Source organism: Zea mays, chromosome 3, assembly GCF_902167145.1.
Source record: "Zea mays cultivar B73 chromosome 3, Zm-B73-REFERENCE-NAM-5.0, whole genome shotgun sequence".
NCBI lineage: Eukaryota > Viridiplantae > Streptophyta > Magnoliopsida > Poales > Poaceae > Zea > Zea mays.
Genome location: NC_050098.1, coordinates 73,602,021 through 73,627,765, shown reverse-complemented (window position 1 = coordinate 73,627,765; position 25,745 = coordinate 73,602,021). Strand labels below are relative to the sequence as shown.

At 49.1% G+C, this 25,745-nt stretch overlaps 1 protein-coding gene and 1 long non-coding RNA gene across 13 annotated transcripts in view; one reads left to right on the top strand and one right to left on the bottom strand.

The window, feature by feature from the left end:
• LOC103652011 (piezo-type mechanosensitive ion channel homolog) overlaps nucleotides 1-24,557 on the top strand; it is an 86,901-nt gene extending 62,344 nt beyond the window's left edge. For 4 of the 11 annotated variants that reach the window (XM_020550233.3, XM_035966234.1, XM_020550234.2 and 1 more), the window contains 5 exons: nucleotides 9,541-9,699; nucleotides 15,881-16,396; nucleotides 16,518-16,656; nucleotides 16,856-17,000; nucleotides 24,102-24,557. In XM_020550233.3, the coding sequence (XP_020405822.1) occupies nucleotides 9,541-9,699; nucleotides 15,881-16,396; nucleotides 16,518-16,656; nucleotides 16,856-17,000; nucleotides 24,102-24,237 (1,095 nt within the window). In that variant the 3' untranslated portion in view covers nucleotides 24,238-24,557. Of the gene's footprint in view, nucleotides 1-3,393; nucleotides 3,523-9,482; nucleotides 9,700-15,880; nucleotides 16,397-16,517; nucleotides 16,657-16,855; nucleotides 17,001-17,779; nucleotides 18,117-24,101 lie in introns of all 11 variants that reach the window. The other 7 variants (XR_004857162.1, XR_002268021.3, XR_004857163.1 and 4 more) reach the window with 7 other exon arrangements.
• LOC103650209 (uncharacterized) lies at nucleotides 18,123-23,245 on the bottom strand. Of its 2 annotated transcripts, XR_004857166.1 has the most exons (4): nucleotides 23,207-23,245; nucleotides 23,115-23,160; nucleotides 18,297-18,342; nucleotides 18,123-18,250 (listed from the first exon to the last, which is right to left on the bottom strand). It is a non-coding gene; the product is annotated as an uncharacterized lncRNA (long non-coding RNA). The 2 variants fall into 2 exon arrangements; XR_002268024.2 differs by lacking the exons at nucleotides 23,115-23,160; nucleotides 23,207-23,245 and adding an exon at nucleotides 23,161-23,204.
• Nucleotides 24,558-25,745: the final 1,188 nt, after the last annotated feature.

Genomic DNA, 25,745 nt, shown 5'->3' with positions numbered 1-25,745 from the left:
CTACTTCCTCCACAAGAATCTTGCTAAATGGCGTTCCTGGGGAGATCATTTCGCACCAAAGGGGTCTAAGGCAAGCGACCCACTCTCCCCTAGGTTGTTCATTTTGGTTATGGATGTTCTGAACTTGCTCATTCAAAAGGCTTCCGATGAAGGGTTACTTCAGCAGCTATCATCTGGGACTTTGCATCACAGGCTTTCTCTCTACGCGGATGACGCTGTGGTTTTTCTTAGGCCGGTGGCTTCAGACATCAATTTGGTCCTGGAGATCCTTCGGTTTTTTGGGGAAGCCTCGGGGCTCAAGACCAATGTCCAGAAAAGTAGTGTGTTCCCCATCCGTTGTATCGAAGATGATTTGATGCGGGTCCAAGCTTTTCTCCCCTGCACCATTTCAGATTTCCCGTGTCAAAGCGGGAAGAGCTGTTTATGTTCAATTTGTTCTCACAACAAAAATGATTTATGCTGCGATGGCTTTGGACCTCCCTAATTGGACCATCAAAGCTATTGACAAGATAAGAAGAGGTTTCCTTTGGAAAGGAAGAAAACAAGCCAATGGTGGTCACTGTTTAGTGGCGTGGGGTAAGGTTACTAGGCCTAAAGATCTAGGCGGGCTCGGGATCACTGATCTTCGGCTTTTGAGCGTGTCGCTTCGAGCTAGGTGGCCTTGGCTCAAAGAACCGATCACTCTAAGCCTTGGTCGGTCCTCCCTGTTCAGGCCTGTGGAGCGGTGGAAGCCTTGATCAATGTGGCAGTTGTGTCTCAATTGGGTGATGGGCATGACATCCTTTTTTGGAAGGATCGGTGGCTGAATGGTAGATGCATCGGCGAGATGGCACCTGAGGTCCTTGAGCATGTCCCTAAGCGTGTCGCTTCCAAAAGGCTGGTAAAAGATGCTCTAACAAATCTGAATTGGGTGGCTGATATAAGGGGTGCGCTTTCAGTTAGGGCGCTTGCACAGGTTTTGGATATCTGTGACTTGCTGGAGGGCTTAGTTCTTCATCCTAGGATTCCTGATAAGCATATTTGGAGGTTAAGCGCGTCGGGGGATTACTCCTCTAGTTCTGCCTACCAGGTTCTACTCCTTGGAGCTGTTGTGTTTGGGCCGGCTGAACGGATTTGGAAGACTTGGGCACCAGGGAAATGCAAATTTTTTATGTGGCTGGTTGAGCAGGATAGATGTTGGACAGCTGACAGGTTGGCTAAGAGGGGAATGGATCATCCCGACTGCTGTCCGCTTTGTGACCAGGCTGATGAGACTATTAATCACTTATTGGTCGAGTGCAGCTTTGCGAAGCAGTTTTGGTTCCTTTTCCTTCGGTCAGGGGACTTCCAGGTGCTCTGTCCCTCTACAGGTGATGACTGCTTTGACTCTTGGTGGGAGAAGAGCGCCGAGGTGGTGGGCAAGCCTTTGTCGGATGGTTTCAATTCGCTGGTCATATTGGGTGCGTGGTCGATCTGGAAACACAGGAATAGGTGTGTATTTGATGGTTGTAGCCCGAGTGTTTAGGTCGCCCTTTCGGCAGCTAGGGAGGAGATGATGTGCTGGCGTTTGGCTGGTGCTAAAACTCTCTCTTTCTTCCATCTAGAGGAGTTGTCTTAGGTGTGTGAGTCTGTAAATGGTGGTGTGCGTCTGTAAAACTGCTGCTTGTGTTCTGGGGCTCAACCCCTTTTTCTTCTTAATATAAAAATACGCAGACCTCCTGCGTATTCAAGAAAAAAAAGGCTTGAAAACCTGCAGCCCCAGCCAAGCCCCAAAGTTTAGCATCATCTTTGATATCTTCAATATTTCTAGAGATGCTTGGAGATGTCCCATAAAAAACACAAGTCTTTCTATGCCTCCAAAGCCTCCAAGCCACTAACAGCACAACAGAATTGAAGCCTTTCCTTTGGAGTTTAGGAACAGCCATTTCAGAACTACTCCAACCCTGAAAATGAGCAGCATCCCTTCCTGGAGAAAATTGCTGCAGCCCAATGAAAGAAAGAATATGATGCCATACTTCCCGAGCAAAGACACACTGCAAAAGTGTATAGAAAATTGTTTCTTCCTTTTGATCACACAGGAGATATTTTTCAGGATGGTCCAATCCTCGGCGAGCCAATCGGTCAGCTGTCCAACAACGGTTTAGGGAAGCAAGCCACATAAAGAATTTACATTTTGGAGGCACCCAGTTTCTCCAAATCCTTTCTGCTGGTTGAAACAAGACGGCTGAACCAAAGAAGCAATCATAGGCAGTTTTGAGGAATACTCCGCAGAGGCAGAGGGCGTCCAACGGTGCTGATCGGGAATTCCATTCTGAAGCTGGTATCCCTGCAGCACATCCCAAACAATGAAAAATTCCAGCAGCACCTGGGTGGATAAATGTCCCGAGATATCTCTTACCCATCTATTACGATCCAGAGCTTCTTTCACTGTTCTGTTCAGAAGAAATTTTTTGGCACCTGAGAGGTAAAGGGCTGGTTCTAAATAACTGAGGACCTGACCATGGAGCCAACGATCAGTCCAGAAACAAGTTTGGGTGCCATCTCCAACTAAAGAAACTATCGAACAAGAAAACATGGCAGCAGCATTAGAGTTGATTTTAATATCCAAGTCACTCCAAATTCGATCCGGCCGTGTTTTTTTTCAACTAAAGCCATCTCATGTTCAGGGCCCACCCGAGAATCTCAAGATTATGAATTCCTAGCCCCCCTAAATCCGGTGATCTGCACACTCTTTCCCATCTGACCAAACAATGACCTCCTTTGATATCCTTGTGACCCTTCCAAAGAAATCTTCTAATCTTGTCAATGGCCTTGATAACCCACTTGGGGCATCGGAGAGCAATTAGGTGGTGAACTGGGACAGCAGTCAGGACTAATTTCACCAAAATTGTCCTACTAGCCGGTTGCAAACAAGCTGCTTTCCAACCGGGTAACTTATCTGCTATCTTATCAATGAGACCAAGAAAATCATTCTTGGAAAGCCTGCGCACAGAAAGAGGAAGCCCCAGATATTTGCAAGGAAGGACTCCAGTTTGCAAGGAACCAAGGTTTGTGCCATATTAATGTGCTGGTCGCTGCATTGGATAGGTGTCATAGAGCACTTGCTAATATTTGTTACCAGACTGGAAGCTTTTCCGAAGATCCTTAGGATTTCTTTGGTCAGACATAATTCCTCTTCCTTCGGCTGCAGAAATAAAATCACATCATCCGCATAGAGGGAAATGCGCTGACCATTTTCCCTCCGCAAGAGAGGTTGTAGCAGCCCCTGTTCACATGCACTTGAGATCAAAGAATTCAGAACGTTTATGACCAAAAAATAAAAAGCCTAGGAGACAGGGGGTCTTCCTGCCTCAGACCACGCCAGTGGTAGATGATATCTCCAGGTTCACCTGTTGTGGACTCATTCTTCTACAGGAACATTTATGGGTGCAGATACAAGAAGGGAACCTCCACCAATAAGGCACCTGAGCTAGAAGAGCTGGAAGAATAGGAAAGGAAGCAGGCAATCAGGCAGCCAAATTGGAAGCAAGGGAAGAGGATCAGGTGAGTCCTATCTCCAGTATATCAATCAGTAGTTGATTGGGTGTGTTCCCTGCCGTCTATACTATAAAGGTTGGCTGCTAGTTTGTAAGTGGGCATCGAAGAATAATACAGTTACCTCCTAGAGGTGGGCTATTCTTCGACGGTGGCGCCTTCAGCCATCGGCGACGACAGACCTCCTCGCTACGTTCTGCTTTCTTGTTCTCAAGCCACTCTCCTCCACTCTCCCCTGTATTCCCCTCGTTGACCACCATGCAGCAGCCACAACAAATTGGTATCAGAGGACAAGTTCCCCGACCATGTCCAGCGTCACGGGTAATCCTGAGCCTGATTCGGTGAAGATGGACCGCATCATCGCGCAGCTCACAACCATGAACAACCGCCTGAACGCACATGACCAGCGCATCGTGCGCACGGAGAAGTTTCACTCCGGTGATGAAGAGGACCACGAGCCACAGGGTTCGCCTGATCGTCGACGACACGGAGGCACAGAGGAAGGCATCTTCAGTGGGGGCCGCGGGAATGGCCCTCGACGTCATGACCGCATCGGCCCACGCGAGCCCAACCTCAACTTCCCGCACTACGATGATGAGTTGGACCCGCTTCCATGGTTGAACAAGTGTGAAGGCTATTTCCGCGGCTACCTCACGTTGTTGGAGGATAAGGTGTGGATGGTACGACGACGCAATGGTACTACCAGTTGCAGCGTGATCTCGGCATCATCACTTAGTCGCGCTTTGTCGAATGCACCAACATGCGCTTCAGCCCGCCCATCCGCACCAACGCACTTGGGGAGTTGAAGGAGCTCCACTGCACTGACACGGTGGAGGAGTACCAGAGCCAGTTCTTGGCCCTCCTGTGCCGACGCGACAACCTAACCTGGCAGGACCAAATCTACTTGTTCACTGTAGGGATGGGTCTGCTCTTGTCATCCGACGTCGAGATGCAACATCCGGCGAACCTTCAGATGGCCATGAGTCTGGCTAGGGCCTTTGAGCACCATTCCGCTGAGGCGGCTCACGCCGTCTACTCGTCCACGCCGCGCCAGCCTTCCCGTCCTCGTCCACCGTCAACGACACCAGCACTGACAACGGAGGAACCACAACGACCCCGCGTTCGTCGGCTGTCGACTGAGGAAATCGCCGACAAACGTGCCAAGGGAGAATGTTATTTTTGCCCAGAGAAATTCTCCCGGTTCACAAGTGTGCGGCGCGGGGCGGCGTTTTCTGCCTGTCCTTGGACGACGCTGCGCCAGAGGACGAAGACATCACGGAGGAAGTCTGCATATCGCTGAACGCGTTGACGAGGGTCCCTGCTGGTCATAACATCCATCTTCGCGTCAAGATCCAAGGGGAAGAGCTGAAGGCGCTCGTGGACTCCGGCTCCACCCACTCCATCAACTAGGGCGTCACCCATCGATTCAGCCTCGACATCACCCATCGCCCAGGTCTGGTAGTCACTGTTGCTAATGGACGACAGCTACACAGTTCTGGCATCTGTGCAGCAACGACATTGGCCATCCAGGACCAGACGTTCTCCATCGACTGCTACACGTTAGCTCTCGAGGGCTTCGACGTCCATTGGCTCAAGACGCTGGGACCCATTACATGGGACTTCATGGCGCGATCCATGGCTTTCTGGCACCATGATCGTGCCGTCATGTGGCATGGGATCGGTGGTGATGAAGTTAGCCTTGCTGCTATGACGGCGACCAGGGACCTCATGAATTCAATACTGCAAGATTATACTGACCTGTTTGCAGAACCGCGTGGACTGTCGCCTGCGCGACGCCATGACCATCACATTCATTTGCTGCCGGGTATGGCTCCAATTGCAGTCCGACAGTACCGATACCCGCAACTTTTGAAAGATGAGATTGAATGCCAATGTCAGGAAATGTTGGCACATGGGATTATTCGGGAAACCACATCCCCTTTCTCCTCCCCTGTTCTCCTGGTGAAGAAGCATGATGGTACTTGGCGATTTTGTATGGATTTCCGGGCCTTAAATGACTAGACGGTCAAGAACAAATTTCTTATTCCAGTGGTCGACGAGCTCCTTGATGAGTTGTCGGGCGCTTGTTTCTTAATCAAGATTGACCTCTGCAGCGGGTACCACCATGTTCGGATGCTTCTAGAGGACATCGCGAAGACCGCGTTTCGCATGCATCATAGCCATTTTGAGTTCCTCGTCATGCCTTTCGGCTTGACGAACGCGCCAGCAACATTTCAAGCTCTCATGAATGACATCATCAAGCCATTTCTTCGCTGGTTTGTTCTAGTCTTTTTTGATGATACTCATCTATAGTTCTTCTTGGGAGACACATGTGCAGTAGGTCAGGATGGTTTTTCAGTTGTTACGCGCCAACTGCCTCTTCCTCAAGCACTCTAAATGTTTCTTCAGTGAACCAATGGTGGCCTACCTGGGCCATATTATCTCCAAGGATGGCGTGGCCATGGACCCATCCAAAGTGGTGGTTGTGGAGGCATGGCCACAACCACGGACTGCACGGGCGCTGCGGGATTTTCTTGGCCTCACAGGGTACTACCGCAAGTTTATTGTGGGGTACAGTGCGGTGGTCGAACCCTTAACTACTATCCTCAAGGGGGCGGCTTCTCCTGGACTTCCCAAGCGGCATTGGCCTTTCAAGCCCTGAAGAAGGCGCTGGTGCCTGCTCCACTGCTCCGACTACCAGACTTCTCCAAGCGCTTCTACATCGACTGCGATGCTTTGGGCTTCGGCTTTGGCACAGTGCTGCATTAGGGAGAGGGCGTCGTGCTTACTTCAGTCGTGCGGTGGCTCCTCACCACACCAAGTTGCTCGCATATGAAAGGGAGCTAATCGGCTTAGTCAAAGTCGTTCGCAATTGGAGCCCATACTTGTGGGTAAGGTCATTCACAGTCCGCATTGATCATCGCAGCTTGAAGTGTCTTTGATAAAATCTCTCCTTGTGTGGCAACGATCATCAGAAGGGCAGGGGAAGAGCGGGAGCTCTGGGAGATGGCAGGGGCTAGGAGTATTACTCTTCTATGCCTCTCTTAGGATTGTAATCAGCTCCCTTGTCATGATCTGTCAGCCTTAGATGCACCATTCACTGAGAAGGAGGTATGGGACACAATTTTACACCTTCCTTCGGACAAGGCTCCTGGGCCGGATGGGTTCACAGGCAAATTCTATAGAGTCTGCTCGGAGATTATTAAGGCTGATGTTATGGCTGTTTTCTCGGCGGTTGGGAGCAGAAGGTTCGCTAATTTTCAGATCCTTAACACTGCTTATATCACCCATATCCCAAAGTTTGAGGGGGCCGATCAAGTTAAAAATTTCAGACCTATCAGTCTAGTTCATAGTGTTGCAAAATTGCTCACTAAACTCCTCGCTAATCGGTTGGCTGGAAGACTTCATGATATGGTTTCTCCTAACCAAAGTGCTTTTATTAAAGGCCGCTTCATTCAGGATAATTTTATGTTGGTGCAGCAAACCACCCGCTATCTCCATCAACAAAAGCAACCTAGGATGCTTCTAAAGCTTGATATCTCAAAGGCCTTTGATTCAGTCTCATGGCCCTTCCTCTTGGAAGTCTTGCAACATTTGGGCTTTGGACAGGTCTGGAGAGACATTATTAGTGGATTGCCATGGACTTCCTCATCTCAGGTGTTACTTAATGGGTTACCTGGACAACCTATTCTTCATCGTCGCGGTCTCCGACAGGGGGATCCTCTATCTCCTTTTCTGTTCATCTTGGTCATGGATACTCTAGGCTTCCTGATTAATAAGGCCGCACAGGATGGAATGCTGCAGCCCCTTGCTCCTCGGGCACTGCAACACCGGGTTTCTCTCTATGCGGATGATGTGGTGATCTTTCTTCGGCCGGCAGCCTTGAATATCAACGTTATTTTGGATTGTCTTCAGCTGTTTGGAGATGCTTCAGGTTTACGTACGAATGTTCAGAAAAGCAGCGTGTATCCTATTAGATGTGGAGATCAGGACCTTGCTTTGCTGCAGAATATGTTGTCTTGTGAGTTAGCTGAATTCCCTTGCCGCTATCTGGGTTTACCGCTTGCCATTAAAAAGCTTTCAAAACTCCAAGTACAACCCATCATTGATAAGATTGCAAATCAACTATCTGGATGGAAGGCTGAGTTATTGACTAAAGCTGGTCGTAAGGTGCACGTCCAGCATGTCCGCACAGGGATGGTGATCTACTTGGCCATGGCTGTTGACCTTGCTTGGGCCCTTAAAGCCATTGATAAGATTCGTCGAGGTTTTCTGTGGCGAGGCCGAAAAGATGTAAAAGGTGGTCACTGTCATGTGGCTTGGGGAATTGTTTGCAGGCCTCGCGAATTGGGTGGTCTAGGCATTTCCAGCATGAAAGAACTTGCATGGTCTCTTAGAATGCGATGGCTTTGGCTGGCTAAAACTGAGCCATCTCGCCTGTGGGCCTCTCTTGCTATCCAGGTCCCTAAAAAGGTCAAAGATTTCTTCTCCATGGCTATGCAAACTGAGCTTGGTAATGGGGCTACAACCTTTTTCTGGACTGATAGGTGGTTATCGGGTCACAGAATTGCAGAGTTAGTCCCTCGATTATTTGGGATCATTCCTAAGAGACGGGTTAGCAAGAGAACAGTGGTGGATGCTATCTCTAATCAGAGCTGGATTTCTGACATTCAAGGAGCTCTTTTTGTTGGAATTATCAATGAATTTCTCATTTTGTGGGATTTAATTGACTCAATTGTTTTAAGACCTCAAGTTGAAGACAAACATTTCTTCCGTCTAGCTGCAAACGGAAAGTTCTCCTCAAGGGAAGCATATAGGGGTTTCTTTTTGGGATCTTCTGAGTTTGAACCTTTTCATAGAATATGGAAAACTTGGGCTCTTCCAAAAACCAAGTTTTTCATGTGGTTGGTCGCACACAGGAAGGTTTGGACAGCAGACAGGCTGCAGAAAAGAGGTATGGACCATCCAGAGAGATGTCCACTATGTGACCAGGATCAAGAAACCTTGGACCATATGTTGATCGGATGTGTCTTTGCTCGAGAATTCTGGTTTAAATTGCTTCTTCAAGTGAACCTGCAGTTTCTTGCCCCCCAATCTGAGGATAGTGCTTTTCTTGAATGGTGGAGAACGTTATGTACCAAAGTCTCTGGAATTGCAAGGGACGGCCTCAATTCTCTAGTCATTCTGGGAGTTTGGACCTTGTGGAAGCAACACAATGGCTGTGTTTTTGACAATAAGAGCCCCAGTATTGCTGATGCTATTAGAAGAGTTGAGTTGGAGGTTCACCTATGGGAGATGGCTGGTGCAAAGAAGTTATCTTTGCTCACCGCCCCCATTCCGGGCATCCCTGCTAGTTAGCTAGCATTGTGGTAACTTGTGTTAGTTTCTTATTTAGTCATGGATGGGTTTCTGTATGCCTGTTACTAGCCGCCATAGGCGCCTCAGTTGTTTTTTCTGTAACTGTCCTTCTTCTTTAATATAATATCGCGCAGTTCTCCTGCGAAAAAAAAATAATCAGCTCACTAGTCTTTGCATGGTTGTTGTAGTTTAGTTTCTCTTGTGGACCCTTTCTTGTATTTTCATTTTTGTCACCGCGAGGAGGCCTTTTTCCTTTCCTCTTTCTTTCTTTCTTTTTTTCTTTTGTTTCGTTTTATGTTGGACCCCTTTTTCTTAATATAATGATGCACAACTCTTCTGCGCGATCGAGAAAAAAAGATCGTTCCAACTTGTTTGTTCACGTATGTGGAAAGGCATATTTGCCATCTGTGAGCCTATGGGTATGTGAGTTTAATCAGGATTCTTTACCCTTTGTATTATAATGATACACCACTCTCTTGCATGTTCATGAAAAAAATATTTGAGGAAAAAATTGATGACATGTAATAAGGTATCTGTATTTAATCACTAGCTGCAATTACGTTTGCTTTTTGTTATCGTAGTCAATGTATTTATTTATTTGTCCTTTACAGTATTGTTCTCAATTCTGCATAAAATGCTACAACATGATACTTTTACTGATCTGGACAGTTGGAGGACATATATGCAAGCTTGTTTCTTGTGAAATGTGATACACTTTTGAACAGAGCTAATCATCGTCAGGGAGAAAAACAAACAAAAACGACGAAATTCTGCAGTGGGATATGCTTATTCTTTGTACTTATTTGTGTTATTTGGGCTCCTATGTTGGTATGCAACTATAATCTTCCACAATAATTACATTGTCCTTTTCAAAGTGCTTACCTATTTTTTAACAGTTGTGTAAACATGATGCTTTTTTCAATTTTTATTTCAATAAACCATAGAGGATTGTCCCGCTTTTGTTCCTGAAATCTGTTTTTGCTTGAGTATAAATAACTTTATGCTAAATACAGATAGCATGCTATATATGTTGAGAATTAGGAGAAGATTACAGCAGAACAGGGAGAGAGTCCCCGGACCCGCAACAGGATTAAGGGTTGTTTCTTCTCTGTCTTTTGTTGTTGTACGTCCCAACTATATGTAGCCTAGACAGGACTCCTAACTTGAACCTCAAGTAACTCAAATGGATCTAAACCTCCCAAATATATTAACTAACAATCTTATCTAATTATTCTCGATTGGAATGTGTGAAGCCTTAACAATGTACTCGCTGGAGGAGGGCAGCACTGGACGTTGTGAGCAAGATGTCGTCGCCGTGCCGATGGATGAACTGTGATGTGTTCGACTTGGCCTCGACGAAGTCAAGGGAGACCAAGTAGGAGGTGAAGTGGGTGAACTAAGCCCTTGGCAATGCTTGAGGCCATATAGAGAGCGGTTCAGCTTGTAGACCAGACCTAAGCGGGTCGAGTCGACGAAATCGGTGGGCTAGCTGCAGTACACCGTCTCAGTCAGAGTTACATGTAAAAAGGCATTCTTGACGTCTAGTTGGTGGGAACCCAGTCCCGGGATAGGTAGAGGACGGCTCGAACGATGGCAAACTTGAGGACGTGGCTGAAGGTCTTGTTGTAGTCCACTCCGGGTCGCTGAATGAAGTCCCGAAAGACCCAACGAGCCTTGTAGTGGTCGAGCGAACCGTGAAGTGAGCTTGTGGCGGAAGTTTCAATTGCTGGTAACCACGTTGGTGCTCGGGGGACACCGCACTAAGTCCCAAGTGTGGTTGGCCAGCAGGGTTGCGTACTCCTCCATAGCGTGACGCCAACGGGGATCGACGAGAGCAGAGCAAATAGAGGGGACATGTGAGGGAGCTGGAGCAGCGTCAGCTGTGAGCACCTGTCGGTTGACGGTGCGAAGAACGATGGCCGAGCGACATGTCACCATCGGGTGGACGTGGCTGGGGTCGCGGTGGATAGCGGTCGGATGGTTCACCAGTGGCTCGTCATGGGAGCGGGCCGACGGAGCATCGTGAACCAGGGGATTGGTCCGCCCACGTCGTTGGTAGATGAGGGTGGGGTCGGCGAAGCGTGTCACATGGGGTGTAGGTGATGTTGTCGTGTGTGGCGCGGGTGTAGTTGGCTTCGGTGTGGACGGGGTCGCGCGTGGCGCTGGTGGAGTCGATGGAGCTGCGCATGACACAGGTGAAGGAGAAGGATCCACGCATGGCGTGGAAGAGGTCGATGGGCCGAGTGTGGGAGAGGTGAGGGTACAACGACGGGATCGGAGTCGATGAGTGTCAAGGTCAGGAGGTGGGTATGATCCAGCAAGGGGATAGAAATCCTCATCGAAGACGACGTGACGAGAGATGATGATAGTGAATGGAGCAGGGGGAGAGCTTGTTAGGAGTGGATGTGGAGGTGTTGGGATAGCAGGCACAACAAATACCTGAAGGTGTGCATATGAGGGGGCTGTGCCAAAAAGAATAAAGTGGGGAGTGGGGTGATTGATCGCCTTGGAGGGGAGGTGGTTGATGATGTGTAGCAGTGTTCAGGGCCTCTCCCCAATAGTTGGCGGGGAGAGACGCCTGAAAGAGAATGTAGCAGATCATGTTAGTGGTGGTGTGAATAATGCGTTCGGCCCGTCGTTTTAAGGGAAAGTGTAGGGACACGAGAGTTGCAACTGAACACTGTGGGAGAGAAAGAAAGAACCGGAGGCGTTGTCAAACTTGCGGCCATTGTTGCACTAGAGTGCACGAACCGGGCGATGGAACTGGGTGGAGACCCAAGTGAAGAAGTGCAAGAGGGTGTGAAATGTATCGGACTCCAATCGCAGTGGAAAAGTCCAAAGAAAATGAGAGAAATCATCGAAAATCACTAGGTAATATTTATAACCAGAGAGGCTGAATACAAGAGATGTCCAAAGAACACAATGAACAACATCAAAAGCCTGATCAATTCTAGTCGTAGAAGTAGAAAAAAGAAGACGACCATGGTGGCCTAGCTGATATGCATGACAAAGACTCTCAAAATGGCCTTACTACAAGATATATCTGAACTATTGGAGAGCTTGGATATGACGTCAGGTACAGGGTGACTGAGACGACGATGCCAAGTGGTGGAGGTGGTGGTAGTAGCCAAAGCATGCAAGGAGGACGCGTCGGTGAAGGAAGCCAATGGCCAGAGCGTGTAGAGCAGCCTGAGCTGTCACGAAGCGTGAGAAGGGTCATGGTAGCCAGATCCTTCACAGATAAACCAAACGGGTCAAACTCAATCAAACAGGAGGCGTCTGTGGCGAACCGACGAGCAGGAAGAAGGTTTTGAATGATGAGAGTAACAACTAGAACGTCATTGAGGTAGAACGGTCCAGGAAGAACCGAGTCACCTACTGAGGTGACCGGGAGGGTGGAACTGTTCCTCACAATAATAGAGGAAGAATGGGAGCAAGATAACATTCCCGTAGTAGAAGTGGTGTGGTAGGAGGGGTCGGAGTCAACTACCTAGTGGGTGGGGACAGAGTCAGCGGCATGAGGTCGAACGAGGTGGCGAGGGAGGCTTGGTCCCAGCCTCTAGCTAGCAGGGAACAAGGTGTCGAGGTAGGTGTCCCCATAGGCGGGAGGAGAGGGGGAGCCGACGTTGCCGAAGGTGGTGGGTTATCGTAGGGTGGCGTCGCCAGGAGAGACGACTGAGCGGGACGCGGCGAAAAGGCACCAGATGGTCCTAGTCCAGGGGTTGTAGAACGACAGCCACGCCGGACCACTACCACGGTCGGTGGGGCCACCATGGGTACAACCACCGCCCTCCCCCCCAATGACCACCCTTGTGGGGGCCTCGACCGCCTTCGAGCCAAGATCCTAGTGAGGAGCTCTAGGGGTGGGGACAGTGAGAGGACACGCAGGAGCCCCCGTCGACGGAGAATGAGGGGTCGGGCCGATGCTGTCGGCGGTAGACACCCCGTAGAGCGCCATAGCGGATGTGGGGGGGGGGCTCAACATCCATGGTGAGCTCCTCGAGGAGAAGCTCATTGTAGACGTTGTGGAAGGAGGGAAACAACATCGTTCGCTGGATGAGGGCCCGTAGGTGGTCGTAGCGTCTGCTGAAACCTCGCAGGAGGTTGAGGGTATGGTCGGAGACGGGTTTGCCGAGGTAGTTCGCCATACCCTTCATCCGACGACAGTACTCGTTGACGGAAAGGTCCCCCTGGGAGAACATGCAGAAGGGTGCGTCGAGGTGGAGAGCGCGGGCCTCCCAGTTGCCGAGAAACTAGTCCTCGATGGCCACCCATGCCTGGCGAGCGGTGTTCCCCTCATAGACGATGAAGGTGTCGATGAGCCACGAGAGGACAACGCTGTCCATCTGGTGCTAGGATGGAGGCAGCGCGGTGACAGCGTCAGCGAGTGCGTAGCACCGGAGCGTGAGATGGTCGTGCCATCGGGCGTATTCGGTGGATGTCGGATCTAGCACAACAGAAACCAGGGACCAAATGTTGTGAATGACAGTCGCCTGAGCATGAAAACTGGCGATGGTGGTGGTGTCGAGTCCGAAGGTGGAGGGTGGCACCAGACCCATCGGAGGGGCACAGCTGGAGCAAGAAGGAGAAGGCGCTCAACCTTAGCTAGCTAGGAGGCTAGGGCATCCACCTCGTGCTCCCAAGCGAGGCCCGCGTCGCTCTCGAGCGGCGGTCATGGCTGTAAGTAGAGGGACTCTCATCAAGAGGATGACACTATGAGTTGGGGCAATTTTCTGTTTATTTTCTCAAACACTACACAATGCCACATATTTATAGCCATAGAGGCTGCACTACCACACCTTCTCACACTCACTACACAACAGGATTGTCCTCTAAATGCTAAAGAGACTACAGAGGACAGTCAAAAAGCGACTGCTGTCCTCTAGATGCTAAAGAGACTATAGAGGACAGTCAAAAAGCGACTGCTGTCCTCTAGATGCTAAAGAGACTACAGAGGACAGTCAAAAAGCGATTGTTGTCCTCTAGATGCTCAAGACTTATTCCATCATTCTCCCCCTAAGTCTTGGGCGTCGTCTTGTGGGAAAGTTGGGCCATCTCGGACCTGGAGCCATGCTCAAGAAACTTGATCTTCCCAACGGGCTTGGTGAGCAGGTCTGCAAGCTGATCCTTGGTGCTGATGTAGCGCGCCTTGATGCTCCCTTTTGCCAAGCAGTCTCGGATGAAGTGGTATCTCATCCGGATGTGCTTGCTCTGTTCATGGAACACAGAGTTCTTGGCCAATGCCAGAGCGGACTGGCTGTCCACCCTGAGTTCCACCGCTCCAGTGTCTCTCCCGAGGAGATCACCGATCATTCGAGCCAGCCAGAGCGCCTGAGTCGAAGCAGTGGACGCCGCTATGTACTCGCTTGTGACCGACTGCTAGCTAATGAGGCACTTGCCAGCTAATGAGGCACTTGCCGAGGAAGAAGAGTTGTGCTCTTGCGAGTGTCGATGTCACCGGCGTGGTCGCTGTCGCTGTACCCGACAAGGTGTGCCTCCCCAGGGACCTCGGGTAGTAGAGACCATGGTCGAGAGTCCCCGCAACATAGCGGATGATCCTCTTCACAGCCTGCTCATGCTCCGTCGTCGGTCGCTGCAGAAACCGACTAACGTAGCCGACGGAGTATGCCAAGTCAGGCCGTGTGTGGACGAGGTAGCGAAGGCTCCCCACAAGACGCCGGTACTGTGTAGCATCCACCTCCTCCGTCGTGCTGTCGCGACTCAGCTTCAGCCTCTCCATCGGAGTGAGAGCTGGGTTGCAGTCGGTGAGCCCAGCCAGCTCAACAATGCGCTTGGCGTAGGCGGTCTGGCGAAGTGTGATCCCGGAGTCTCCCTGGTGCACCTCAATCCCCAGGTACAATGTCTGTCGTACGTGCCGCTCAGAAGAACTGCTCACCGCGTTGGAGCCAGGGCAACGGATCCTCGAAGCCGTTGTACTTGGGGATGTATTATTTGTCGGTGGCAGCTTTGATGAAGGCAATGATCCTATCTCCCGGAGCAGAGGCCACCGGTAGAAGGTTCGCCCGGAGGTGTAGGGACCCGAGGGAACCATCTGATTGCCAGCCAATTGCAGTTGCTGGGACTGGACGTTGTTGACAGCGACGTCGAGGAGACCCTGATCTACTTGAGGGATGACACCTTGGTGGACAGTGTCGTCACCTTGCTGTCTGTGGCCACTTGACAAGTTTGGATCTCAGATAGGCTGACCAGTTTTTGGGCCATGGAGGCATGAGATCGTCGGTGGTGCCAGTCGCCGTGATGGATGCCTTGCTGTTTGACATGGTGGGGTTGGGGCTGGTGACGGGGCTGATAAGTGGCGCTGGGGTGGTGGCAGGGCTGCAAGAGGTTGGTGGCAGGGCGGCACAAGTGCACGAGTTGGCTCCGAGTACCTAGATGTTTAGAGTTAGGGCAAGATTACAGCAGAACAGGGAGAAAGAGTACCCTGACCTGTGGCAAGCTTAAGGGTTGTTTCTTCTCTGCCTTTTGCTGTTGCAGGTCCCAACTATATATAGCCTAGACAGGACACCTAACTTGACCCTCGAGTAACTCAAACAGGTCTAAACCTTTCAAAGCTATTAACTAAAAATCTTATCTAATTATTCTCAATCCTTATCTATATTGGCCACCTTCAGGGCCTCTCCTGGTGTCGGTTGGGCTGAACAGGGTGCTGGCTAGGCCCTACCAGACTTGGGCCAGCACTTGTACTACTTGCATAGAAAGCATTGACAACAATACCTCTGTAACATCTTTTCTACTTTGTCACGGGTTCGAAACAGCCTCTCCGCATTAGCAGAGGAAAGACTTATCTCGGTTTATCCCTTTCCTAGACCCCTTTTATATGATTCAATTGTTTCCTAATAGCCAAGGTCTATTTTCCACCATTAATGTTGTGCCCCTTTTCTTTCAGTCAAATGGTTAGCATTGACTTCCCTCAACTCAGTTATCTTATATCAAGTGCTATGTGCTCTTGCGATGTCTAAAGACACTCCTTTCTCTTCCAAAATTTCAGATTTATAGTAGTGGTAACCCTACAAATATTGCCAATCCCATTGTTGATGTAAGTGTTAAGATTGATATAAAGGCACTTGGTGGGAGATTAAACTTGTTTAAGACTACTGCTTGTGAAAAAATACCTTGGAAGTACTTGAAGGCCTATGATGATGTTGATCCTCTAGATTACCTTGGGGCATACAATGTGGATGACATTCAGCTGATTTGCTGCCAGCCTGATGCATCAACAATGTGGTTGATACCTCCTCCAGTCCAAAACAGATTCATCCAGTCCCTTGAGGAGAGAGAGATGCTTTTTGGAAAGATGGAACTTATTTTAAATTGGGATTTTCTCAGAGCTAGACCAAAAGGGAAGGAATTAGTGCGATATGAATCCCCTATTGAACACTGCCCGAGTGTAGATGATGTTAAACGAGTGCTTAATGGAACTGCAAACAGCTTCAGTATAATTGATGCTTACCCAAGGTACTTTCGAGTTACTGGATCAGGTGAAGTCCGGCGATTAGAAGCAGCGGTATGTTGTGAAGTTCTAGATTTGTTAGCTTTCCCTTTTCCCGAACTACAGAGTGCTGCATGTCATGTCATCTCATTTCACTAACAGAATCTAAATTGTTTCATTATATGCATTACTGCAGATAGATTCAGTAAGTGGCGAATTGCTATTAAATAATGGCACTCCTTGGTGGTCATTCTATGATACAAACCCATCAGATTTGGCAGGCTGTCAAGGGCTGAATGGTCCCATGGCTATAGTTGTTTCTGAGGAGACACCTCGTATGTATCTATCCTTGCCCTGAGTTCCCTGCCAACTGTAGCATGATCTTTAAAATCTGATAGAAATTAATTTTACATTCTATGAAGATGCTGATTGTTTAACAACCACAATAATTTAGTAATGTTTAGCTTGTACTCATCTCTGGTGTTGTCTCAAATTTTGTCTAACAATTTATATATCTCTTTTTCTTCTGTCCAGAGGGCATTATTGGCGAAACACTCAGTAAATTTAGCATATGGAGTTTATATATTACTTTTGTTCTAGCTGTTGCGAGATTTATTAGGCTTCAGTGCTCAGACTTGAGAATGAGAATACCATATGAGAACCTTCCGTCATGTGACAGGTATATCAGATATATGTGAGAATGGGCAAAAACTGGAGTTCAGTCAAGCTTCTTGTGCAATCACCATACGATCAAACTACCAAAAGTCATAAAAACTTCTAAAAGAATTTATAGATGTAATTTATTATTTACTCTACCAGTATATCAAATTTTAAGTTCGAATTCATCCTATGTTAAGACTTAAGAGCTATAAAAAAGAGAAAATTCATAGAACCTAAAATTTGATAAATTGGTAAAGTAAACAATAAATTATATCTATAATTTTTTAGAAGTTTTCATTACTTTTGGTAGTTTGATTGGACGACAATTGCACAATAAAGTTGTATTACACTTCAGTTTTTGCTGTGAGAATGTTCTACTTTCTTTTTTTTTTCTTTTGAGATATGAACTCTGCAGGACCTACTAAACAAGAGTTGAGAAAGGGACATAATTTGGACCAAGTATTTTGAATATTTTGTGGGCACATGTGGTCTTATGTCTTTGGGAAATAGTTTATCTGTAATTATCATCACCTTTTCTTAATTCATCTTGTGCATCTGCTTCCAAAATTCCCCTTTAATATGCTAATATTTGGTCAGCAAACATATAAGAAATGTACAATTGTCCCTACATCTTTCTTTATCCTTGTCTTATTCCTTATCCACTTCTTGGGAACAAAGGATGGAATTTCAATTCTTATGAAAATTGTTTCGTATAGGGAAGTTTCCTATAAAACCATTTTGAACAGAGGATCAGACTTCAATTCTTATGAAATCCGTTTGGAATTGCTTGTTCTATAGGAATGTTGGAGGATTTCTGATATGAGGTCTAACCTCGTGGATAAAGATATCATTTGATTCTCCGAATTGGTCATTTGGTTTCTCAATCCTCCATTTCCCACTTGCATTCTGGCAAAATCATGAGTAAAACTTCTCGTTGTTGCCACTACTGTTGGGCACTACTCATCAGTGTTCTAATAAAGTGGTTGTGCTTGAGGCAATCTTTTGGAGGGATCAATGGAGCATGATGGGAAAAAATTCTATGCATCCCGGATGCAAACGCACTCGTTTGTAGCCCCTCATATCCACCACCTGGAGGCCTACAAAAATAGATCGAAATTTACAACTTAACCCCTTGGTAATTTATTTTTCTTCTATTTATATGGGCCTTCAGATGATAAATGTGAGCGGCTGTAAAGTGATAGATATATATAGCAAGTGTATATTAGGCAAGTTCATATTAGGCAAGTCCTCAATCAGTGTGATTAGCACCTGCCATGTATTGTGATTAGCACCTGCCATGTACTGTGATTGGCACCTGCCATGTATTGTGATTAGCACCTGCCATGTACTGTGATTGGCACCTGCCATGTACACTCAGCCACATTGGCTATATATATGAACGTCACCACCTCACTGCAGTGTGTGGTGTCTTCTCCAATCTCCTATCCTTCTACATGGTATCACAGACCAAGATCAATTAGATCCTGGACCTTCTGCTTCCGCATCTCCCCACCTCCACCTTCACCTCCACCTTCCCGGCGGCTGTCCTCTGACGCCACCGTCCACCTCAGGTTGTGCGCCACTCCCCCTGTTCGCAGCCACCCACGATGCCTGGTGACGACGCTGCCGCTGCAGCCACCGCTGCTGCTGCTGCCGAGACCGCAGCCGCCGCTGCACCACCACCACCAGCGCCGCAGGCTGTCGTCGTCCACCCCTACACCGCCGTCAACGTGAAGACCCACATTCCGGTAACTTTGGAGATGAAGAATCCCAATTTCACCAAGTGGGCGTCCTTCTTCAAGGCCCTGTGTGGGAAATTCAGTCTTCGTCCCCACATCGACGGGCCTCCTCCTCCAGCCGGTGATCCATCGTGGGACATTGCTGAGTGCACTGTCCGCGGCTGGATCTTGAACACCGTCGCCGACTCGGTTCTTGATCTTGTCATCACCGACGAGAACCAGTCCGCCCACGAACTTTGGGTGGCGATTGAAGGCCTCTTCTGCTCCAATCGAGCGCCCCGCGCTGTCTTCCTGCTTGAGGAGTTTCACTCTTTGAAGCAGGGCGACTTGACGATCGATGAGTACTGCCAGCGACTCAAGATCAAGGCTGCTGCCCTACGGGACGTCGGCGAAACCATCGAAGACGCCCGACTCGTCCTCAGCCTCCTCCGCGGCCTCAACCCGCGCTTCAGCGGCACTGCCGACGACATCGCAAATTCTGCTGTCCTGCCATCCTTCTCCAGGGCCCGCGAGATGCTCTCCCTTAAAGAGCTGCGTCTCGCCAATGACGAGAAGATCACCGCAGCATCCGCCATGGTGGCTGCCTCTGGCTCCACCTGCACGTCCACGGGATGCCGCTCCTCCTACGCTGCTCCCACCGGTGCTCCTCCCAAGGTCTCCGGGGGTGGGGGCAACAGGAAAGGCAAAGGCAGCAAGAAGCAAGGCAGCTGGCGCGGCCAGGGCAACGCCAACAGCGGCTGGCAGCAAGGCAGCAATGCCCAAACCGGGGGCAACCGCCCCATGGGGCCATGGTTCTGCTACAACCCATGGGCTTCCCAGGGCGGTGCTCCTTCAAGTGGTGGCTGGCAGCAAGGCCCCAAGACCGGCAGCTGGCAGCAGGGCGGCCAAGATGGGCGCAACCAGGGCCTCATGGGTGCCAACCCACAGGCCCACTTCGCCGCACCGCCACCTCCTTCCCCGGTGTGGGATCAGGCCGGCCTCATCGCCGCCTTGAACCAAATGGCGCTCCAGAACTCCGGCTGGGTCATGGACTCTGGCGCCACCTCCCACATGCACAACACGGATGGTATACTTCTCTCCCGTCAACCCTCCTCTGTCCCATCCATCACTGTTGGCAACGGTCATCACCTTCCTGTGTCTTGCTCTGGCACCTCCACATTGCCTGGCAGCACTTCATCCTTTTCGCTTCGCAATGTTCTAGTTGTCCCATCTCTAGTGCGCAACTTACTTTCAGTTCGCCAATTTACTCGTGACAACAATTGCACTATCGAATTTGACGCGTTTGGTTTTTCTGTCAAGGATCTGCAGACCAGACGCGTGATTCTCCGCTCTAATAGCTCTGACGGCCTCTACACCATCCCTGCCACGCCCCAAGCCAACCTCGCCACCTCCACCAACCTCTGGCACCATCGTCTTGGTCATCCAGGAGCTGCTGCCCTAAATTTGCTTAGACAAAATAATTCCATCTCATGTAATAAGTCCGCTCATACTCTATGTCATTCATGCCAACTTGGCAAGCACGTGCGGCTGCCCTTCGGAATTTCCAGTTCAGTTTCATCTCTACCATTTGAGCTTATTCACTGTGATGTTTGGACCTCTCCCGTTGCCAGTGTCTCTGGTGCGCAGTACTACCTAGTCATCCTAGATGACTTCACACACTTTTGCTGGACTTTCCCTCTAGTCCGCAAGTCCGAGGTAGCCTCTCACATCATTAATTTTTGCGCTTATGTCCACACACAGTTCAGCCTCCCTATCAAGGCTATACAGGCTGATAATGGCACTGAGTTTGTTAATAATGCCCTCACCACATTCTTTGCATCCAGCGGCATTCACTCACGCCTCTCCTGCCCTTACACCTCCTCTCAAAATGGCAAAGCTGAACGCATCATTCGTTCTCTGAACGATATCTGCCGCACACTGCTCATCCATGCTCACATGCCGCCCCAATACTGGGCAGAGGCGCTAGCTACAGCCACCTATCTCCTAAACAGACGTCCCTGCTCAGCCATTGGCCATAAAGTTCCCTTTGAGCAACTCTACCAGCAACCCCCTGACTACACCATTCTTCGTGTTTTCGGTTGCCTTTGCTATCCCAACCTCACATCCACCTCCAAACACAAGCTGGCACCACGCTCCACAGCTTGTGTATTTCTCGGATACCCCCCTTCCCATAAGGGTTACCGCTGTCTTGACCTCACCACTAGACGAATTATCATTTCCCGTCATGTTGTCTTCGACGAGATGTGATTTCCCTTTAGTGCTGACCCCACCAGTGCGCTTCCCAGCTCTCTGGATTTCCTTGTTATAGGTCATACCGCGCCGATGCCCCGCACTGCTGCCACGGAACCCCATGCGGTCGCTCCGTTGCCAGCCGACGTTGAGCAGCCGCAACATCAAGCTCACATGGAGGAGCTCGCTGAGGACCCAGCCATCCTCCAGATTGGCCAAGTTCTTGCCCCTGCTCTGACTCAGCCTGCTCCGGCCGGCCCTCCACCCCTACGGGTGTACACTCGACGGCGTGCTGCTGCTCCGCCACTTCCACCAGAGCTGGAGGTACCACCCCCGGCGCCCGCGGTTGCTGCACAGACGGCGCCCGCCGTTCCTGCACAGCCGGCGACCGCTGTTACTGTACAGCCGGTTCCGGCTCCGGCTGTGGCGGCTTCTTCGATCCCGCCGCCTCCCACCTCGAGTCGTCCGGTGACACGGCTACAGACAGGCTCCCTTAAGCCTGTCGACCGATACAGATTCCCACCGGCAGCTCACGTCGTCACCGTCTCCACTGCCTCGCCGATTCCCCGTGACTACCGGGGGGGCCTTGCGGACCCCCAATGGCGTGAGGCTATGGCTGAAGAGCACAAGGCGCTTGTCGAAACCAACACCTGGCGCCTCGTTCCCCGTCCACCCGGTGCCAACGTGGTCACCGGCAAATGGATCTTCAGGCATAAGTTCCACTCCGATGGCACCCTGGCTCGCCACAAGGCTCGCTGGGTGGTACGCGGCTTCACCCAGCGCCAAGGCGTCGATTACGACGAGACCTTCAGCCCCGTCGTCAAGCCTGCCACCATTCGGGTCGTCCTCAGCATCACGGCCTCTCGCCAGTGGCCCATCCACCAGTTGGACGTGAAGAACGCATTCCTTCACGGCCACCTGAATGAGACGGTCTACTGTCAGCAGCCTCCTGGCTTCGTCGACCCGGCACGCCCTGACGCTGTCTGCCTTCTTCAGCGCTCACTCTACGGGCTCAAGCAGGCCCCTCGGGCGTGGCACCAGCGCTTTGCCACGTTCCTTCGTCGCCTCTGCCACCGACGCCTCGCTCTTCATCTTCACTGAGGGCAAGTCCACAGCTTACTTACTGCTGTACGTCGATGACATCGTTTTCACAGCATCTTCGGCTACTCTACTTCGACGACTCATCGACAGGCTTCACTCTGAGTTTGCCATGACAGACCTTGGGGAGCTCCATCACTTCCTGGGGATATCCGTCACTCGCTCTTCCGACGGTCTCTTCCTCAGCCAGCGACAGTATGCTGTCAACCTTCTTCAGAAGGCGGGCATGGCCGAGTGTCACTCGACGTCGACGCCTGTTGACTCTCGTGCCAAGCTCTCTGCCATGGAGGGCGCTCCTGTCACCGACCCCGCCGCGTACCGAAGTCTCGCGGGCTCTCTTCAGTACTTGACGCTCACCCGCCCCGACCTGGCATATGCTGTGCAGCAAGTGTGCCTGTTCATGCATGACCCGCGCGAGCCTCACCTCGCGTTGATCAAGCGCATCCTTCGGTACGTGAAGGGCACTCTATCGGCCGGTCTCCACATAGGCACTGGACCCGTCGACAAGCTGATTGCATACTCCGATGCTGACTGGGCTGGGTGCCCAGACTCTCGTCGCTCCACATCAGGCTTCTGTGTCTTCCTCGGCGACAATTTGATTTCCTGGTCCTCCAAACGGCAAACCACCGTGTCACGGTCCAGTGCGGAGGCCGAGTACAGGGCTGTTGCTCATGTGGTCGCAGAATGCTGTTGGCTTCGACAACTCCTTCAGGAACTTCATCTTCCCTTGAAGGTCGCCACAGTCGTTTACTGTGACAATATCAGCGCCGTCTACATGACAGCCAACCCGGTCCATCACCGCCGTACCAAGCACATCGAGATTGACATCCACTTCATCCGTGAGAAGGTGGCTCTCGGTGAGGTCCGAGTTCTCCATGTGCCGTCCAAGTATCAATTCGCTGATATCATGACTAAAGGCCTGCCAATTCAGCTATTTGAGGATTTCCGATCCAGTCTTTGCATCCGGAATCCTGACGCTTCGACTGCGGGAGGCTGATAGATATATATAGCAAGTGTATATTAGGCAAGTTCATATTAGGCAAGTCCTCAATCAGTGTGATTAGCACCTGCCATGTATTGTGATTAGCACCTGCCATGTACTGTGATTGGCACCTGCCATGTATTGTGATTGTCACCTGCCATGTACTGTGATTGGCACCTGCCATGTACACTCAGCCACATTGGCTATATATATGAACGTCACCACCTCACTGCAGTGTGTGGTGTCTTCTCCAATCTCCTATCCTTCTACATAAAGGAATGCGTTTACATGTGGGATGCATAGAATTTTTTTCCGCATGATGGTGGCTGCTGCCACTGAACAAATGTGGAAGCAAATCTTTTGGTGTGGTCCACAATGCCAAGCTTTGCCTCCATAACTTCCATGTGTCTTCAGTTGTCCTGTTATCTCTGCATTCACTAGTCTTTGGTGCTGCCATGTATTGCTGCACATTTATCATCTTGGATGCAACCACAGATAACATCTGTTGACGCCGTAAATCAAGCATATGTTAGCTCATAGTGGTGACCTATCCGCCACTGAACACAAATGTGGAAGCAATTCTTGGTGTGGTCCACAATGGCAAGCTTTGCCTCTATAACTTCCATGTGTCTTCAGTTGTCCTGCCATTCCTGCCATCTCTGTATTCACTAGTGTTTGGTGCTGCCATGTATTGCTGCACAGTTATCATCTTGGATGCGACCACAGATAACATCTGTTCACACCTTAAAGCAAGCATATATTAGCTCATAGTGGGGGTATGAGATAACTTTTCCTAAACCTGTCCTAATTAAAAAAGTTCAGTCATAAGCACAGATATGAAAGCTCTAATTTTCTGTCAGTTTTGTTGTGCATTTTTATGCTTTGGAAATGATGAGTTGAAACCTATCTTTATCACGTTCCATTTTTATACTTTGTTTCCTATGCAAACAAACTGAGCAAGGTACAACAAAAATTTAAATAGTCACAGCACAAACAAACTGAAACATTTTTGGAATTTATTGTCAGTATTTGTTTTTTCTAGGAGTAAAAATGATATACCTGCCTTTTGTAGGCTACTTGACATCTGTGAAGGAATATATGCAGCAAGAGCTGAAGGAGAGTTAGAAGTGGAAGAAGTTCTGTATTGGACATTGGTAAACATCTATAGATCACCACATATGCTGCTTGAATACACAAAGCCTGACTAGGGCACCCGTTCTGCTAAGGAAGCCATTCTGCAAAAAAATTCCATGTAATGTAGTAATGTACAAGTAGAACACTTCTTTCCTTTGAGGTCACAACGAAGCTAACTTAATCCTCTCCCCCCCTTGTGTCAGGACAAAAAACGTGCAAATAGGCTTTGTAGTTGTAGTTCGTTTTTGCTAACATGTATACGGTTGACCATTATTTTTGGAGAAGTATACATCAAAGTTTCATTGTGAAAGTTATCTCATGCTACTAAAATGTGTTAAGAAAGTTGCGAATGAAGATGTAATCCATGTCATCCTAATCAAAATGTCTTCAGATATATCTTGCATTGTCTTCAGCTTTTGATTCATTTACCCATGTATATCTTCAGCTCTATGATTCTATGTTCGATATAAAAACCTGATTTGGGTCGGAGGCTCATGAATAAGGACTTGTTTGGTTGCATTTGGATCAAAGAGGATGGGAAGAAATTAAATCTCTCCCTGATTAGAATTGAATAGAAGGGGATTTAATCCCTCAGTCTTCTTTCATCTAGACGCAACTGAACAAGTCCTAAGTGGGATCTGAGAAAGGGAAAATCCAATGTTTCTTGAACGCACAAAAGAATTTTGCATCATTAAGAATTGTGCATCATTAAATTAAGAAGAATAGAAGAAAGTCTTAGTAGGACCAATACATAACGTGTAAAACGCCATCTATGGTGGCCAAAAACAACCATACAAATAGAGATCTATAACTAAACTCATGAGAAAAGCACTACGGCTCAATCCTTAGAATTAGAGTAGTAAGGAGGGTCAAACTTTTGGTCCCATCTAGTTTCCACATTTCTAGTTTCCACATTTCTCTTTCTTCCTCTGCTCTCCTGCTCTCCTGATAGCTGCTTCCAAGTTAGGAGTAAGTCTGTTGAACATGTGGTTCCAAATTATCTAAAATTCCAGGATAATTAAAGAGTTGAACCATTTTCTGGCAATACGTTGTAGCTCGTCACTACATCTTTTCCACCATTGCATAACATTCTCTTCTGTAATATGAGGAGTGAAATTCTGGAGGTTCTGTCCAAGCAGCCTAAATAAAAAAATTCTCACAAAGATACAACCTACAAGATGGTATATAATTTCAGACTTGGTCACAAAGGGGGCATCGACGCAAATAAAAAATTTACATTTAAGATGCGACCAAGAATGCCAAATTCTTTCCCAGTGATCAAAGGGGTGGATCTATTAAGAAGTCCATTATAGACTGCTTTGGCAAAATATTTTCCATCAGTTGCAAATACTGAAAATATGCTTGTCATTATGCCCTAGAAAAATGTTGACTGTAGGAAGGGTTTCTGATAAGTCAAGAAAATCAATAAGCACCCCTACACTGAGAACACCTTTGATATTAGTCATGCATTTGTTATCCATAAGGCTGAGTCCAGTGCACAGCCTCTCTCTCGCCCCTGCCACGTCAGCTCTCGCCTCCACTCTCGCCCCTGTTGCTCCAGTGCACAGGCTGCAGCAGGCTA